This window comes from Botrytis sinoallii, assembly GCF_014898435.1.
Source record: "Botrytis sinoallii strain Bc 23 chromosome Unknown BSIN_005, whole genome shotgun sequence".
Taxonomy (NCBI): Eukaryota; Fungi; Ascomycota; class Leotiomycetes; order Helotiales; family Sclerotiniaceae; genus Botrytis; species Botrytis sinoallii.
Window position 1 is genome coordinate 364965 of NW_024066032.1, and position 13309 is coordinate 378273.

General features: G+C 39.3%; 3 protein-coding genes across 3 annotated transcripts; 1 reads left to right on the top strand and 2 right to left on the bottom strand.

Moving 5' to 3' along the window:
- Positions 1 to 4790: 4790 nt before the first annotated feature.
- Positions 4791 to 6875, top strand: EAF02_003358 (uncharacterized protein; the record flags this gene model as incomplete). Its single annotated transcript, XM_038899406.1, has 5 exons — positions 4791 to 4917; positions 5056 to 5137; positions 5190 to 6081; positions 6130 to 6600; positions 6651 to 6875. The coding sequence occupies 5 exons, from the start codon at positions 4791 to 4793 to the stop codon at positions 6873 to 6875; spliced, it is 1797 nt and encodes a 598-aa protein (XP_038760333.1).
- Positions 6876 to 8302: 1427 nt separating this feature from the next.
- EAF02_003359 (uncharacterized protein) lies at positions 8303 to 8836 on the bottom strand (the record flags this gene model as incomplete). Its single annotated transcript, XM_038899407.1, has 1 exon — positions 8303 to 8836. The coding sequence occupies one exon, from the start codon at positions 8834 to 8836 to the stop codon at positions 8303 to 8305; it is 534 nt and encodes a 177-aa protein (XP_038760334.1).
- A 1316-nt stretch (positions 8837 to 10152) lies between these two features.
- On the bottom strand, positions 10153 to 10476 carry EAF02_003360 (uncharacterized protein; the record flags this gene model as incomplete). Its single annotated transcript, XM_038899408.1, has 1 exon — positions 10153 to 10476. One exon carries the CDS (start codon positions 10474 to 10476, stop codon positions 10153 to 10155), a length of 324 nt encoding a protein of 107 aa, XP_038760335.1.
- Between the last annotated feature and the right edge of the window lie 2833 nt (positions 10477 to 13309).

Below are 13309 nucleotides of genomic sequence, written 5' to 3' on the forward strand. Positions count from 1 at the left end.
TCAGATCTCTCTCCTCTCTCCCTACCGAGATAATAAGGGGGTTTAAAAAAAAGAAAAGAAATAAGAAATAAGAAACCCCAACTAAAATCCCATGAAGAAGTCAAGGTATCTATCTATCTACAAATATCTACCAGGTACTTAGATATTCATTCATCAACAATTCAAACTCCGCACGAATCAAAAGACATTCTTGATATTCGATCTGATAAAATTAGCTCCCTTTCTCAATCTTAACCTTGTCATCACACTCTCTCTCACGGTCTCCCTCTCACTCTAACAGTAAATCCTCTCCATAAAACCCAGAATCTCTTACGAGAATCTTTCGTTGTGGGTTGTGGGTTGTGCGATTGTCATTCGAGTCTTGTCTTCCAAGGTTAGATTATCACCATCAAGTTTGCAACAGCTCATCCAGATCCCGCGTTCCTTGTAGCTGGTAACTACGGATGTTTATAAGTTACTGCTGAGTACGTAGATACCTAGATCGTACGACGGATGTTCTTTTCCTCAAATCTAGACAAAGGGGCCAGCCGTCAGCCAGTCAGCCAGTCAACCAGTCAGCCAGTCAACCAGTCAGCCAGTCAACCAGTCAGCCAAGCAAAAGATTCATCATGATGTGATTATCGTTAATTATCACAAGTTCCGATCTTTCCATCCATCCATCCATCCATCCATCCATCCATCCATCCATCCATCATATCCCATCATCCTAGCCATCCCATCCAACCCATCCCAAACCTCCGAGCCTCCCATACCATCCCCCACCAAAAATACGAACAAGAACGGCATCTTTGTTTCCGAAGCCTTTAAATCAGCTCACCCATTGAGCCATTCTCACTTCAGAGAGATCTACCTACCTCTACCAGGTATCTACCAGGTACCTGTACCTATCTACGAGTATATATTACCTAGATAATACCTAAGAGCTAACCCATTCGGATATTTCCTACCAAAAATCCATCTCATTGGTGCATCGATATACGGAGTATTGATGCAGCTTATCTCCATCTGTATGCGATTGATTGTACCTGCTTTTGGAGACCAGGAGTGATATGACAAAGTTGGGGATTTTTCTTGGTGGATGAAGTGAAGCCTGAAGGATGTATGGGGTAGAGTATTAGATTAGTGGAATGGATGGATGAGATCTAATCTTATCTCTGGGTTGTTGGGTTGTCGGTATGTTACTTGGTAGATCTAGTTATTTATTAATGGATGTATTGTATTTTGATTTCTGATATGTGGTTGGTTATGAGATGGGATGAGATGGGATGATATAAATCAAGAAGGGATGAAAGGAAGAATCTTGGTCGGCTTTAAGGATAATTTTGTGGTTGTTGGAGTAGGTACTAGACGAGGTAGGTACGACTATTCTGATCGATTGGGAGTATCAAATTATGTCGTCGCTGTTGTTTGATATCTACGAGTATTGGGTTAATAGTTCCTATATTTCAAGTAAGTCACTTTAGGAGACAATAGCTATACTTCTTTGTTGAGTACCTAATCTTAGATGAAGAGGAAAGGATCCCACACTACCAATCATCGATATCATATTTTTACTCTCACACATTTCAATCTTTCCACCTTGTCTCACATCTGGGGATAGCTTCATGTAGAGCAGCCGAAGACTTAGACTTTTCAGACGTATTATATTTATCTCGAATTTGGCACTCATTGGTACTTGAAAATAATAAAAATCCACCTAGAGTTCTATTCCAAAGCAAAGAAAGAGAGCCCTTTTAATAGATATCAAAAATACCTTCTGTCCGTTATAGAAATCTACGCCGATCTGTCACAATTCTGTTTCTTCCTTCAAACTTCTAGAAACACCTTCCTTTTCTGTACCACTTAAAATCAAGGCATCTAAAACTCAAATCCCGAACCCCTATTCCTTACCCACTCGACAGAGTAAAGTTGCCACTCACCCATTCTTTCCCCACCTTCATCACCGTTCCCGTAACCGGCATTTTCGGTTAAGAAATTGATCCGGGCTGAATGCTTTTATGGCGCAAAATACTATCCCGTCCGAAAGGTTACACACATATCTCCTTCGTCTCTCTACCCATGTTTTTCTTACCGATGATTGATATAATTCCGAGTGAATGGCTCGAGAATGGGTAAGATATGCTAAGTGCGGGAAGCACTAAATATGATATTGATGTACAAAATAGTCTGAAGCGTGCGTTTAAATCCAGGGTGGATGAGGTCTTGCTCATAAGCACCACATGCGAAATCATCACCTTTGGTTTAAACTTTGAAAAGCTTACGCGGAACGATTTCTTACCATGATGTATTCGTGTGCGCTTGTTGAAAAAGCTTGAGAACGAAGTGGTAATTTGAGTCGACAGTAGTAACAGTGCCAGCGATTCCTTAGTATAGTTATAGTCTCAAAGTCAATTTAATGGATTTTCTCTAGAAGGTGGCTGTAGACGATGTTACCTAGCATCATCTCTAGCCTATCCGTGATGAAAAGTACAAGTTTGTGACGAAACGGGCAGCATCTTCCTCTCTGCATATCCCGTACCTACAGTGGCGTCTTGATGATTTCAAGGATGGTTTATGCCTCATTGAGAACAACTTGTGAAAGCTAATGCCCGTCTCAGCCCGTCCATGCATATATGGGGGGGAGATAATCAATCAATCTGCCTAGTACTTTAGTAAATAACATGCAAGCAATTGAAGCCTACTTTGTTCGTACTTATGGTGCGTCTGCTGGTGATATAGGAAGGTTATTGGTTGCATATGGCCCAGCTGTGATACTGCAGAGGAATAACTGGTTCACCATGAGGTTATTCATAACGAATTCGTATGAACTTGACTGTTCAGAACTGGGGATTATCGATGTTGATAGGGCTTTTACATTTTGGTTGATGAAAAATTGGATATCTAATAAGTATATCGATTGGTAAGTATTAGATGTTGTTCGGGTTCGTTCGATATAAACCATTCGGCAATGAAGAAAGGCATATTAATTTCAATGATGAATCGAGTGTTTAACAAGATGTACTTTCTCTGTACCCTGGACAGTGAACAGTGTATAGTACTTGTTAAAATGATTGATGGGAAGAATGACTTTGAACTCCGATTAGGTAATCTGCCCCTTCATTGTTATTTCTGCAGAGTATGTACTGAGTAGAAACCAGTCTTGGATTATTTTTAATCATTCTACCCACGGAGTACTACAGTAAGTACCCTCCTACCTACCTGGGTATCTCTTCGCTTATTTCGGAAGGCGCATGCTTTTTTTCAAAGTCTCCACTTGCGTCCTTAGTCACAATCCTTGGATTCACATTTCGCCAGGATTACATGACGGACTAAACAAGGATCAGCAAATGCGAGACAAGGTTTAAATTGTGGCAACTGTGGGTTAGGTGAGTTTGTGTTTGTGATCACATGACATGCGCCTTTTCCATCTCTTCAAGTGCTCTGAGCGTTTTCATTCGTTTGCGTGATGAATCGAAACGATATTGGCACGGGTGGTGGTGGTGTCAAGAGAGAGGAAGAGGAGGGGAAAAGAAGAGAGAGGAGGGGGAGAGAAGAGACTAGAGAGAAAAGCTAGAGGAGAAAAGATAGAGGAGAAAGCTTGACTTTCTTTACCTTCAGCCCTGACTAATATAGTCATTGCCATTGCCATTGCCGTCTCTTTCTCCGTTTTGACATTGACTTGATTTTTCTATCAAAAAATCCCCAAATACTACATATAACACCACTTTGTCTGTGATTCATACTCTCACGTGTGTGGATTGGATTTTACTAGAAGGTCCAGTTTGCTTTGCTTGCTTGCTTGCTGCTTGCTTGCCTTGCTTTGATCTGATCTGATCCTCCTTTTTTCTTCATCTCCTTCTTTAGTTCTAATCTATACGAGTAAAAGACTACATGTCTGCCTACCCGTGGACCTACTAATTAGTAATATCTATCTTCTCTTCTAGCCCTTTTTACTATACCCTCTCCCACTACTACGGCTACAGAATCTGAAGTTTGAACCAACCGAAAAGATTCATTCACCTCTTTTTCGACCTCCACTTCTTTCCTATTTAGTACATATCATACATATTACCTACCATACATACCATACATACCACCACCACCACCACCACCACCACCATCTATCCATCTATCCATCCATCCATCCATCCATCCATCCATTCATCACCCTCCCACACAAACCTTACTACTCCCATCTATCGAGCCGTCTCACATCTCACATCTCACTCCAACCTCCAACCTCAATTAGTAAAATCCACATCCACATCCACACCCACCCACACCTTCACCCACTTCAACATCAACAACATCCATCATATTACTTTTCTCATCCGAACATCATCACCCTGGATCAATCAACCAATAACCTCACTTAATTCAATCATTATCAATTCGTCCCTTCTATAACCAATTTTATTTATTTTCGAATTGCCGAATGCGATTAATAGCTTTGGAATTTTAGTATTCACTTGGCATCATTGGAATAGGTGGTGTTGCGACAGATTGTAAGACCTAGGTAAATAAAAAAAAGTTGCAAAACGCGCATTTCCACACTTCCATCACAACTTCAATCTATAAGCAAACTGTTGCGCACAATCAAAAGTAAGTTCTTCCCTATCCTTATCCCCCATCATCTTCTCATCTCTCTCATCTCTGCTTTTCTCGCCTTGGCGCAGCGCACCGAAAGAGATCGTGATGTTCCCTCCAAAGAAAGCGGGAATCCTAATCCGTCCAATTTGAGTTTGCTGACCGTCCCAAGGCATATCATCCAAAACACTTTCGAAATCACATCAAAGGTCGATTAATCCACAATGTCTATGTACAATCATCGCGGTTTGGGTCCTGCCCCAGGTACCGCTCGATTGAATGAATTATTGGATGGCATTCGCGCCGAATTCGATACACAACAACGAGCAAGTGGGGAATACGAACATAATAGTGAGTCGCACATCAAGCTGCGTGGGAAGGTGGATGAGGATGATGAATGGCAGGATGAGGAAGGAATTCTTTGGAATCTCCGACTTACTGTGGTCATGATCTAATATCCGGCGCGATGCTAATATTATGTCTTCATAGTTGCACAACAAATACAGGAGATGCAAATGGTTCGAGAGAAGGTCTATCAAATGGAACAAACACATCTAGCTTTGAAGCAAAAGTAGGGTTATGGATTCATACGAGAGAAGGTTAATTTCGCTAATATTCAAAAGATATGACGATGAAATTCAACGCCTTCGCCACGAACTCGAGGCCAGAGGAGGCGCTTCTCGTCCACCTGCCATGGGTGGTCCTCCACAACATGCTCCATCTCAAGCACCACCAGCAATCGGACATGGCCCAAGTAATCTTTTTGGAGGTATAATGGCTGGTCAAGCAGCTCAAGGAGGTCCAGGTTTGGCTCCTCCGCCACAACAACAAGATGCGCAAGGTCCACTTCCACCACACGCGATGCCTCAACCACAACCAACCCTTCAAGGTCCTCCACCAAATCAACAAGGTCCTTTCCAAGGTGGTTATCCTCCACAAGGTCCTCCACAGAATGGTCCATATGGTGCTCAACCTCCTCAATCAACCGCTTCTCCCGGTCCCGGTAAAGGAGGTCCACGCCAAAACCGTGGTCCAGGTGGCCCAGCAACTCCTCAGATGCCACAACAATTGCCATACAATAACGATCCTAGACAATCACCACAGGTCGTTCACCCATTAGCTGGTATCGCTCGTGGACCTCAATACCCAGTCGGTAATGTGGGAAACGCTTTGGCAGAATTGGACCTTGAACGATTACCACCACAATTTAAGAAAGTAGAGGCCGATTGGTTCGCGATTTTCAACCCAGATGTTCCAAAGATTCTTGATGTTGATCTCGTTCATACCCTCATTCACGAATCTGTGGTTTGTTGTGTTCGTTTCAGTCACGATGGAAAATTTGTCGCAACTGGTTGCAATAGATCCGCTCAAATCTATGATGTTGTCAGTGGAAACAAAGTTTGCGTTCTCCAAGATGATTCTGTGGACTCCGTGGGAGATCTTTACATTAGAAGTGTTTGCTTTAGTCCAGATGGAAGATATCTCGCTACAGGTGCAGAGGATAAATTGATCCGGGTATGTTTTCCCCTCTTTTAAAATATTTCACGTGCTAACTATAAATAGGTTTGGGATATTGCTACACGAACAATTAGAAATACCTTCTCAGGACATGAACAAGATATCTATTCATTGGATTTCGCTCGTGATGGTCGTACCATTGCTTCCGGAAGTGGTGATCGTACTGTTCGTCTTTGGGATATTGAAGCTAGTCAAAACATCTTGACTCTTAGCATTGAAGATGGTGTTACAACTGTCGCCATCTCACCTGATACCAAGTATGTCGCTGCTGGTTCACTTGATAAGAGTGTTCGCGTTTGGGATGCTGCTACTGGTTACTTGGTAGAAAGACTTGAAGGTCCAGATGGTCACAAGGACAGTGTTTATTCTGTTGCATTCGCACCAAATGGAAAAGACCTTGTTTCCGGAAGTTTGGATAAAACCATTAAGATGTGGGAACTTGTCGCTCCCAGAGGCGGTCACCCAAATACAGGTCCAAAGGGTGGAAGATGTTTACGTACATTTGAAGGACACAAGGTGAGCTATGATTTATTATGTTCAATCTTCATGCTAACAAAATTTGATAGGACTTTGTTCTTTCCGTCGCTCTCACTCCAGATGGAGCTTGGGTTCTTTCCGGATCAAAGGATAGAGGTGTTCAATTCTGGGATCCAAGAACTGGTAACACTCAACTTATGTTACAAGGTCATAAGAACTCTGTTATTTCTGTGGCACCAAGTCCTTCAGGAGGTTCTTTCGCTACTGGTTCGGGTGATATGAGAGCGAGAATCTGGAGTTACAAGAACATCTAATAGACTGTTGATATAATGAAGAACTTGTGGTGGGAATGAAAGTAAGAAAAAATACAAGAAACTGAAGAGGATAGGAGAAGAAGAAAAAACAAAAACATGGTATTGTATCATACCAAAGGCGAGGCGAGGCGATCAATGGCGTACTTGGTATGTTGAACCTGGTGAATATGGTATCTGATTGACTCTTTATTCATTGAGAAATTTTATGTTGGCAAGTTCATGGTGGACTGAAATGGCAATATATCTCTAGGGAGGTTTCTCATTTGGATGTTGGGGATGCGATGCATGCATGGGTTTCGTTTGTCTTATAGGAACTATTTGATGGGAAGGGGAAGGAGAAATGAAATAAATATATTTGATACGATAGATCAATGAGATGTAATTTTTTTTTCCAAAAATGAGAGGTGATTTCTGTGATTTCAGTGTATTGTGATGTAATGTGCAGTGCTGAGGGTGCTTTGTGAGAAGTAGATATATTGTATAGTGAGAGAGGAGGTAGGTAGACTGATTTATGTCTGAAGTACTTTCTTTAATTTGGGAAAGGGGAATGAGTATCTAGCTAGGTATGATTTGTTATGTACTTTCTTTGGGTTGATGTCTACTAGGTATTCAGGAGGATCTCGAGAGATGCAGATAGAGTACGATAGGCTGCGAGATCTTTCCCTTTTCGGGTTTGTTAGAAATATCAATGATACATTAATGCAGAAATTTCACATACAAGGACCAGCAGGAGCCATCAGCACCTTTCTCGTTTGGCTGGCGTCTTCATTTCGACAAGAAAGAATGATGCACACTTGTGAGGTAGGAATACTTCGAGTGAGGGAGGAAAGAGCCATGGGAATTCAGGCGGTATATAACGACAGTTCCTCTCAAACTCTTCTTTTTTCTTCCTCTTCGGACCAGCGATTTTGGATTATACATTATTATCCACAGCGACCATATATTTACAAATATATTTATATCCGACAATGAACCCCTTCTCATTCTACCGCTTCTTTCGCCCCCTCGCCGCCTGGCGTGCCCTAACACCGATGGATAGGAACAATCTGGTTTTGAAATTTCATCATTTTGGGCCGTCTTTCCTCCTAGGGGTTAAGTTCGCAAGAGCTTTTCCTCGCGAGGAGACAAAGACGGACCAAAATCCCAAGGAACCAGATCATCCCTCATCGGAGATAGGCCCAGCGACTCGTATGGAGGGAAAGAGTGGTAAGAATGAGAAGTAAGAGCACAACCCGGCATGGCGGTCAGTTTTCTCAGCATCCTCTTTTCTCGAGACATGTAATTCTGACTTGCAGAATTTTAGGTGGCCCGATGGCACCCCTGTAAGACCTTCAATTTGGCATGTTAGTGGCCCTATGGCACTTCTGTAAGACCAGTCAAGTTCTTTTTGGGCATGGTAGCGGCCCGATGGCGCTCCTGTAAGACCTTTAAAAAGACACTTTCCTCCAAGCTTCCGGGTTGGCAGAAAGTCTGCGACCATATCCACCCACCTCGAGCAATCGGTTACAATTCAAATCAGTATCGTTCAATAAGGGTTCTAGCTTTTGATTCATCCGACTCATAACAGTCCTTCGGCACAAAAAGACACTAAGCTCTGCTTGTCTTGGACTTTCATTCAACTTCTCTCCTGCCTTCTCCAGATCGTTTTGGTTCGAGGAAAGATGCGATGTGGATATGGGCTTCCTTCTCTCTGTTGGAGCTACAAGATAATATCTGGCTATCTGCCTTTCTGTTGAAGCTACAGGATACTGTCTTGCTATAATAGCTGTCGCCTCCCTGTTGGAACAAAGAGATATTGTCTTGCTATTTGTCTTTCTATTGGAGCAGAGAAATACTATCTTGCTATCTGCCTTTCTGTTGGAGCTACAAGATACTATCTTGCTATCTGCCTCCCCGTTGGAGCCAAGATGTCCATTGTCGTCATTGTTAATTCGAAAGACCAAAAGACACTGTCCTTCCATAGTGATAGTGTTATACTTTCTGGAGGAGGAAAAAGATACTGTCTTTCCATAGTGATGGCGCTGTATAAAAAGACAATTTCCTTCCATGGTGGTGGCGCTTGTACTTTCCTGGAGAAGAAAAAAGACACTGTTCTTCCATGATAGTAGTGATATACTTTCTGGAGGAAGAAAAAGACACTTTCCTTCCATGGTGGTTGCGCTGCACTTTTCTGAAGGAGAAAAAAGACACTGTTCTTCCATGGTGGTGGTGATATGCCCCCTTTTCATACTCAAATTCAATCGGAGATAACGAGGCAAGGAGGAAAAAGACACTGTCCTTTTATAGTGGTGGTACTATACTTTCTGGAGAAGGAAAAAGACACTGTTCTTTTACAGTAATGGTGATGTACCTTTTAGAGAAGGAAAAAAACACTGCCTTTCTATAGGGATAATGATATGTTTTCTTTTCATATTAAATTCAATCGGAGATAATGAGGCGAGGAGAGAAGGAGGGAAGAAGGGAAGAAGGGAAGAAGGGAAGAAGGGAAGAAGGGAAGAAGGGAAGAAGGAAGAAGGGAAGAAGGGAAGAAGGGAAGAAGGACAAAAGGGATGAGAAGGGATTGAATTATGTTTATGGAATTAGGATTCTAAGTGTCTATGATTTTGTGGGGAGAGCAAGTGGATGAATGATCTTAACTTAAAGAAAAGCTGCATTTGGTTGAGAAACCATACACAATTACGTTTTTGAATATAAACATTTCTGACAACTTCAAGGGAATTCATGTTATGAGACCACCAAATCCTCATTCATATTATCCGATTGAATCTCATATCAGCAAGTGTAAATTTCAACTTCACTCTTAACTTCTTGTGAAGAGCAGACTTAAAGGCATACAGACTTTCATTTTCTAAAGTAGTCTTTAATCTATATCTGCGTGTTCTTTCCTGGGGGCCCCGAGAAACTTCTAGACCCGTAACCAATATAATACATGAAGTTCAGTCACTAACTCCAATGCCACCCAATTCAATAGAATCTTGTCCCACTGCATACCCTTCTAGCTGTTGAATCCTACAGCCATCTCAGGACTTCAAGACATCAAGAAGTCTGAAACGAATATTACTCAGGAGTTCCGTCATTCGTGATATCCGTACAACCCGCCCAATAATATGCACATACCCATCCAGCGCATCACATAGACCAAAATGTCAGGCACCACATGAATCTTGCGAATGTATACATGATGCCAAAGTCCAACTCCATAGAGCCCCTGGTGCTCTTCCGTGTTATGGTCCCTCCCCCAACCCCTCCACATTAGGCTCCTATCTATTCTCGCATCTCACTTCCCCATTTCGTTTTCCATTGCACCCTCATGAGCTCTCTGATCGCATTTCTCATCTCTCCCTCTGAAATTTGTCCACGCGTTCTTTGCATGGATTCCGATCAACAGAACAAATCCAAAAGTGAGAGGTATATCAACCACCCCAGAATTCCTCTGCATAGGTGTTTTATTCCACCACCACACCCGAATCTTATCTGCCGGGTTTGATCGGCGAGCTGCAAGACGTGCGAGATGGGATGCAGGTGGTGGGCGGGGGAGGAGGGCTCTATCGAGACGGAAAAGACCCTTGAAGATTTTGTGGACAAAGAAGGAGGGGGGCATTCTGATGTGCGTGAAACGGTGTTGTTAACTTGTTATGGATTAATACGGGCCGGTGGAGCGAGGTTGTGGTTGGATGATGCGAGGCGAGTTCAACCACAAAGCGCACCAGTGATGAGACACGGAGTAGGTATCGTTGTGATTTAATGGCAATGGATGTGATTACTTGAAGGTTTGACTCTTCGAGGATTCAAATTTGAATATTCGATATAATAGATATAATAGTGATAACGGTTAAGGAAAGAAGATGATAGGTATAAATACCCTGCACTGGAATTTTTATTATTAGGTTAAGTCTCACGGAGAATTATCTGGGTTCTTTTGGTCGGTAATACTAACGCCTTGAGAGTAGATTCTTGGGGAGCGATTGAAATGACGACAAACTACTTGTAGGTAATTGAACTTAAACCTAATAAGGTTACTAGAAAATCATAGAAAATCTAAATACTAATAATGAATGTTAGTAATATAGTATTTATATAGACTTACTTCTATTCCTTTAACTCTTTTAGTTAGCTGATATACATAAGGATCTTGTAGAGAATCTAGTCGATCATTTTCTAAACTGTATGTTAATCTTATAACTATTATCAAAATATTATATATTTTAACTTTATAAAGAGATAAAGTAGTTAATATCGATATATATAAATTACGTATATAAGCAAATCATATTGTCACAGCGCCAACTACATGATCTGTAGTTGCCTTTGTACCTCAGACACAGCATACTAGCGCGCCCTACTTTCTATAAGTAGGGCTTCATTTTTCCATAGCTCTTCTATCTTTATAGTATAATATAAGTCTTTATCTATATCTTGATAGTTTATATTATTTTCAAATAAGCTATTACAATTTATTTCTTATTTTATTTCCAAAGCCTTATTGACATCTTATCCTGATTATATCGATCATATTCATTATTAATCTATTATATACCCTACCACCAATATTTTGAATTTCAAAAAATGCCAAAAATAGATGAACAAATATCTACACCAGAAGTGCTTATACCTGGCTTACCTCCACAATTCCTTTTCTTGAACTATATTCTCAATTTCGCTGAAATCGATATCTTTTCCTTTATAAATCTATTTAATAATCCAAATACTACACACTTCACTACTGTTCAAATTATATTTGAATCAATTGAATCAATCACAAGCTTATTACAAGCCCAAACTACTATTATTCAGATCTAAGCTATTAATATTCAATTAAAGATTATTGAATTGAAAAATACAATTAAGATATTGAAGATTACTATTTATAATAATTCATAAGCTTCATCTTGTTATAAGTATTTCATTATTCCCAAAAGTTTAATAATAATAAATAAAATATTATAAAGCACTAAGATCAGTATACAACTTTTTATAGCATAATCAATTACTATTTAACCATAAATTATAAAAATAAATCAAAGTTTTAGAAAATCACATTTCTTGTTAGCCTACTTTTTAATCCTACTTATACGAACAATCAGATACACTTTGATATAATTACAGACAACACATATAATTCCAATCTTTGGCTCTCTGAATAATATATTGTAATAAATATCTGATATAAATTAAATAAGCAATACCAAACTCTAAATCTTTTATATAAAGTTTTCATAGATTATAATAAATATAAAATAAAGAAGACCCTATTTAATAACTTTATTATCAAATTCAAGCAGCTCGCTATCAAATATAAGAAGACTATTAATAATAAATTACTGATTTTAAACTCAAAGTCTTATAAGAATTAATTGATATTTCAATTAATTGCTTTAATAAATCTTCTACTATTGATATTGATATATGGGTAATCTAATGGCAAGGCATTTATAATAATTTAGAGAAGAAGATTCATCTTGATAATCAATACAAGAATCAAGATATTAATTTCAATAATCAGAAAAAACCTAATGAAAAGAAGTCTATTATTATTATTGTAATACCTATGCCTGATTTCTTTAGAGATTCTATATAACTGGATACTGCTTGCTAAGGCCAGCAATCCTTATTATATTATAATAAAGAATAATATCTAGATCTTAGCCTTTATTTTTATTACAAAAAAACCTGGTTATATCAAATTCAACTATGAAGAAAAGCAATATAATAATGTAAAATATAATATCAACTCAGGAATTATATAATACCCTGATTATCCCTTTGCTATAAATCAATATATTCTGAATGTCTATTGTTTTCCTATTATCAATTATTATTATAATTCCGGACCTTATCACAATACTTATAGCCCTATTTACCAGAATACATTCCTGTCTGCTAATCGTTTCCCGATTGTCGCAGTATCATTTCAATATACCTCTTCAGTCCCCACTGGCAATAGAGATCTGAGCGGATTCATTGAAGGCTCTATACATTTGAATGATAATAGAAATTCAATTCCCTAGCCAAGTATATTAAAAGACTAATCTCGATTTATAGTTGCAAATTGAGGTTTGTTATAGAAAGTTTGCTTTTATGGATTAAGAGATTGATTATATCTAGGGATTCTTTATATCTTAAAATAATAAATAACAAATCTCTTAAAATCTTAACAGAAATTTTCCTTATGCCTAATGTGATCATTCTATTTATTAGCTTAATAGATAGTAGAGCTATGGGATATGGGTTTATAGATAGAATCCTTATATTCAAGCTTGATATTCCTATACATTCCCTTCCTATTATCTACAACCTATTATTTGCAGATGGAAGGACTTCTGATATTCTATTTCAATATATATTATTAGATCTATGGATTAACAATTATAAAGAAATTGGTTTATTCTATATTATCAATCTTTTTAATACAAACTCTATGATTCTTGGTTTTC